Here is a 5,420-nt window from a genome sequence, read left to right on the forward strand (position 1 = left end):
CAAATTTTGTTTGGCCACCAAAATCTCTAATTCTTGCAAAGGCATAGAAATGATACGGCAAAAATGTTGATGGTTTTGTTTTTTGATTCATGCTTTCATTGTGCAGAAATTCGGAAGGTTGCAGGAAGTAGTTCAAAAGTTGCAGAGAATAATGAAAACAAAAAAGCGATAGAGATTAATTCCTCATTATAAGGTTGTTTAAAGGTTGTGTTTTGGTTGTTGAGAGAAACACTAATATTTATGGTATATTAGGACTTTTACGTCAAATTTTAGTTATAATTATCATAAAATTAAAACAGTGATTATAACTATATATTTGGTCTAAAATTTGGTTATTTTTTCAAATTTTCCAAAACTTATTATACGACAAAAGAGAGAGAGAGAGTGACTGAACTTATTATACGACAAAAGAGAGAGAGAGAGTGACTGTAATTTATTTATTTACTTATTTACTCCCTTTCCTTTTCAACGCATTTTCCTCCTCCGGTGGTGAACCTCGGTGATCCGTTCCTCTTCTCGCTCGAACCATCTCCACCGTCCCATCCCCGGAAGAACATCCCCAACCACTACCGCCACTACCACCTTCTTCCCCATTCCACAATTCCGATTACCATTCCTTTCAGACCAAAAACAAAAAAAAGGGGAAAAAAAAACACACGAATTCCTATCCCATCGGAATTGAATTTTTTTGCACAACGTATACACATACATTGTACGTATATGTTGTTGTATATGATTTGAGAGATTTGAGAAGTGTGGCTGAAGGAAAAAAATATGGGTGTGATTTCAAGGCAAGTGTTCCCTGTTTGTGAAAGTCTGTGTTTCTTCTGTCCGGCATTGCGTGCGAGATCACGGCATCCCGTCAAACGGTACAAGCAGATGCTCGCCGAGATATTTCCTCGCTCTCCGGTGTGATCTCTTTTATTTACATTATTATTATTGTTGGGGTTGTTTTAATTAATGTCTAATTGAATATTAACTTTATGGTGCAAAGTGAAAAAAAAAGAAAGAAAAGGAACTATGTAAATTGTACAATGAACCAATGTGGGGCGTTTTGGTTATTGGGTTTTGAGGATCTTGTGAAAAATTGGTAACTTGTGTCGCAAGAAACGAGCAAATTTCTCTTTATTATTCACTGTATAATGACTAAGATAATATGATGAAGCCTTCTATAAGTTACATTGTTAAATTTACGGTTCTTATCGTGTTACCAGAGTGTTATCCAAAAATGGTTCACAATTTGGTGTTTACATTTCCCTTTTTGTTCCTCATTTAAAATGAATTCCTCACAATTTTGTATTCGGTTTTGAGCACAATTGGTTTGTATGCAAAGTTTTTATTTTATGTTTGTTCCTTCAGTTGTGTTATCGGAACATTCTTTCCTATTCTGGCAGGATGAAGAACCAAATGAGCGCAAGATCAGTAAACTATGTGAATATGCTTCAAAAACTCCTCTTCGTATTCCAAAGGTGCTACCTCTGCTCATTGTATAAAATATGGTTCACCTTGCTGACATGAACTTAAGCGATCATGTAATGTCGAAATTGGTGTATCCACGCATATGCAGCTGCTGATTTAAGTTGATTTGTGGAATTTAGTCACAGTACCATTGATGTGGAAGTTTTCTTTTGGTTTGGAGGACCTCTCCAGGAGGAGGGACCGTTGTTTATAAGGGCGGTTATTATTAAGTACTACACCAAACTGAACTGGATAAAGTAACCGGGGCTAGGTCAATTTGTAAGAGGCATAAGTGTAGTGCCAAAATCTGAGATTAATTGAAACACAATACCACTTATGTTTTGGCTAAGATGATGAAGAATGATAGTTAAATGTGTGTACGAACTTAATTATGGAAAGTAATAACATTTAACTTTGAAATGTGCTAAACAGATGGGATTAATTATGTTTAAATGGTTCCTTATCTTTTAATTTTCGTCTGGTCTATCATTGATTGTTTATCTGTTAATAAATAATGTCTATTCATTTTCTTGACCTTTCAGGTTATATAGATTTTATTTTACTTTTCATTTGTGTATTCTTTTGTCACGTTGATATAATTTCAAAATTTATAATTCAGATCACAACTACTCTGGAGCAACGGTGTTACAAGGATTTGAGGACTGAATTTTCACTCTGTGAAAGTTGTCATGTGTATCTACCGGAAGCTGTTGGTCTCTTGTAAGGAGCAAATGTGAGTTCTTTAGTTCATAGTACATATGAATGCATTATAAATGTTGTTGCCTAGTATGATCCTGTCTTCAGATTCCGAAACATTTTGAGAAACACTTGAGCATTGGTGGATTTTTACTAAGGACAAATGCACCATCCACAGTTACTTGAGCAAACTTTAGAACTTAAAACAATTCAATCCACATTAGAAAACGAAGGCACTAATTTTTGAAGCTTGGGTTTTACATGTATTGTGTCCAAATTGTGAACGAGCATCGGTAGATTTTTACTTTCTCAACTCATCTTCTTATATGTGCTGACTTTGCCAAAAATGCGGAGTAAATATGTTGGACGACATGGAGCATCTGTGGCCAAATCAGGCCAAACCGATGTCTGAATATCCTGCTCTGGCATCATGTTACAGTTAGAACATCCAGAATAAAATTATGTGACAATAAGTGGAGAGGCCCTTGATTATAGAGTGCAAGGTGCAGAATGTCCAATGTAGGACTTTATGTTTACAACACAAACAATACTTTTGATAGGTTGAGTAGATGTGGCAAGCCTAAGTTTTATCTACTTTGATACAAGGCGTAGAATGGTTAATGTACAAAGTTTGTTGAGAGCACAAACAATACTTTTTATAGGTCGACTTAGATTTGACATGAGGTGAATTGAGTCAATTGACTGCAAATTTTCACCGAGCTATGGAATCCAAACTGACCTTTATTTGTTTATTTATTGATTAAGTATTCGCTGATGCCGAAATCTGAGATTCATCCCATTAGTTTTCTCATATGGCATAGATCATAGATACATACAGTCATATCTTGGCATATAGGTGTACATATTTTATTTCCTGCTAAGAGAGCACGAGTCTAACACGAATACAGACAAATTCAGACACTATCATAATTGGTTAGAATTATCTAAGAATAATATCAAAGAAGTGATTCCATATAAGATGGAAGGAGGCATATATCAATGAGATTCTTTAGATTTTCTTTATAGAATTGTAAACAGCAATATGTATCTGTTAACTCATTGTGTTGTCAGACTCATCATGCCACCTATTTGAAGTAAATTTCTTGGGTCTAATTGTAGACCGTTTTGTATCTCGTAGTTTTTTCATCTATTTTTCTGGTAAAAGTTTTCTTGAATGCTTGTCCATTAAGATATTGAATGACTTGTTGAAAAGAAATTGCAAGACTATCCTCTGCAGTTGTTATTTAGCTCATGCATAGTTGTGCAGATATTATTGATTTTCATGTCCAAGTTGTGATCTGTTTATATATGGCAGGCCATTATTTGCAAGTAGCGTGCTTGGCATTGTCATCAAATTTTGATGCGTAAAATAACTAAACACACAAATTAAACCCTCTTGTTGACAATTATAGTATGGATAAGTAGGGATCGTTCTTAAACCGGGGATTAGGAGGGATTGCTAAACACTCTAAACTGACTCAAATATGTAAAACAAAGTTTAAAACACTAAACTAGACTCAAAGAATGCAAAACTAAACTCTAAAACACTAAAACAAACCAAAAGACTCAAAACAGCAAACAAACACTCAAAACTGCCACTTTCTGGGCAGTTTTGGGACTCTAACACAATTTGGACGAATTTTGGTTTTCTAATGACCTAAAACACTTAAAAACATATTCTAAGACAAGTTCTAGTTAATATGACTCAAAGAAATAAGATGGGGTTGATTTTGGACGAAAATAAATAAAACAAAACAAGAACAATGCAAACAGATTTTTAAGCAAAATTAAGTAAATTGATGGGTGATAGACTAACTAGAGGGTTCTTCTCCACACATGATTCACTTACATATAAACCAATTTTCAGTTGTTCTTTCGATAAATCATGAAACTCAACACCCCAGGTTAATTAGGTCCGCTTAAATTAACCTTCAAGTTCTCCTTAAGTTATTGAATTGGATGGGAAAACGCATACAACAACTCAACACATTCTTCAAAAGTCCTTTACGTGAAAAGCACAATAAAAATACAATCAAAGATCATTAAGCAACATGAGAACTATAAGTATTGACGAGGCACTCGTTACTATGATGAGCATGAAACTTATGCCAAGAATTCATTTAACGCGATCGTTTATAAGCGACCTCCACTACATGTGAATATAAGTTTGTAACTATTAGGTGAAACTCCCTTATATTCTAGCATCATATTCATGCATGAAAACTAAGCGTGCACTCTTAACAAACATACACGAATAAGTTATCAATCAAGCAGTTAAACGAATTGAATTCACAACTTACGAAATCACAACCAAAAGTAATCAATTCATATTGCAAGCATGAACATGGTTTCGAATCACCCCCTAACTAAGGGGGTTTAGTTCCTCATAATCACAAAACAAAGATACATAAACTTAGATATTGAAAACAAAGAATGAAAACACCTAGAAACGCTCCAACAATCCAACGTCTTGAATGGCAAGCACGTCCAAGGGTCTCCTTCCTTCTTCTTTGCTGCGGTACAAGGGATGGGTGATGGTTTTTGTGGTGATTTGTGGTGGTGGATGGATATAGGTTGGTTATGGTGAAGGGTGGAGTCCCTAGAATGGTCAGATAAGGGTTTTATTTATAGGGGAAAAAGGGCTACGAATTTGAAGTGGTTTTAGGGAAGGATTTATGTAGGAAAAGGAATGTGATTTTGGGTCAGAAAATAGGCTAGAAAGGTGCAGGAATTAAAGAGAAAAGGAAAGGGAAATTCGGCAGAAATTGTAGGAGATTTAGGAATGTGTTTTGAAGCACAAAATAGGTAAGAATCCTTTCCCCTTATATGGCAAGGCTTTAGAACAAAAGGGAATGTAATTTTGGGTCAGAAAATAGGTAAGAAAGAGGGATATGTGCAGATTTTGGAAGAGAAAGGGAAAGGGAATTGCAGCAAGGAAGGATCCTTGCAGATTTGGTGTGGCATGGACATTAGGGAAGGTTTAGGGCTTCTAGAACAACCAATTAAGTGCCCTAATATGTTTTGGAATCCCTTTGTGGCTAGAACATAGGTGAGGAAAGATTAGGAAACTTCCAAGCCAAGAATAAAAACTATCAAGAATGGAAACCTCCAAGAATAGAAACTTCCAACTTTAGAAACTTTGGCTTCCAATTTTGAACTCTTCGTTCTTTATTTGTCTTGAATCCAATTCTTCACATCTTCATTCAATCCTACGCTCATTTGATCTCCAATTTCATCCATCTTCTTAGCTCCAAGCATATGCAATC

General features: G+C 35.3%; 1 protein-coding gene across 1 annotated transcript; it reads left to right on the forward strand.

The window, feature by feature from the left end:
* The first annotated feature begins 406 nt into the window (after window positions 1-406).
* Window positions 407-3,502, forward strand: LOC126628345 (protein SEMI-ROLLED LEAF 2-like). Its single transcript, XM_050297998.1, has 4 exons — window positions 407-909; window positions 1,395-1,469; window positions 2,078-2,191; window positions 3,470-3,502. Exons 1-3 carry the CDS (start codon window positions 775-777, stop codon window positions 2,180-2,182), a joined length of 315 nt encoding a protein of 104 aa, XP_050153955.1. The 5' UTR covers window positions 407-774; the 3' UTR covers window positions 2,183-2,191; window positions 3,470-3,502.
* Window positions 3,503-5,420: the final 1,918 nt, after the last annotated feature.

The sequence above is a fragment of the Malus sylvestris genome, chromosome 7, assembly GCF_916048215.2.
Source record: "Malus sylvestris chromosome 7, drMalSylv7.2, whole genome shotgun sequence".
Taxonomy (NCBI): Eukaryota; Viridiplantae; Streptophyta; class Magnoliopsida; order Rosales; family Rosaceae; genus Malus; species Malus sylvestris.

What these genes read in the sequence shown, in the direction of transcription:
- LOC126628345 (XM_050297998.1), top strand. Translation starts at nt 775, where the DNA reads ATGGGTGTGATTTCAAGGCAAGTGTTCCCTGTTTGTGAAAGTCTGTGT. An exon ending in AGATATTTCCTCGCTCTCCG is followed by an intron (nt 910 to 1,394) that starts GTGTGATCTCTT and finishes CTATTCTGGCAG; the next exon opens with GATGAAGAACCAAATGAGCG. An exon ending in CTCCTCTTCGTATTCCAAAG is followed by an intron (nt 1,470 to 2,077) that starts GTGCTACCTCTG and finishes TTTATAATTCAG; the next exon opens with ATCACAACTACTCTGGAGCA.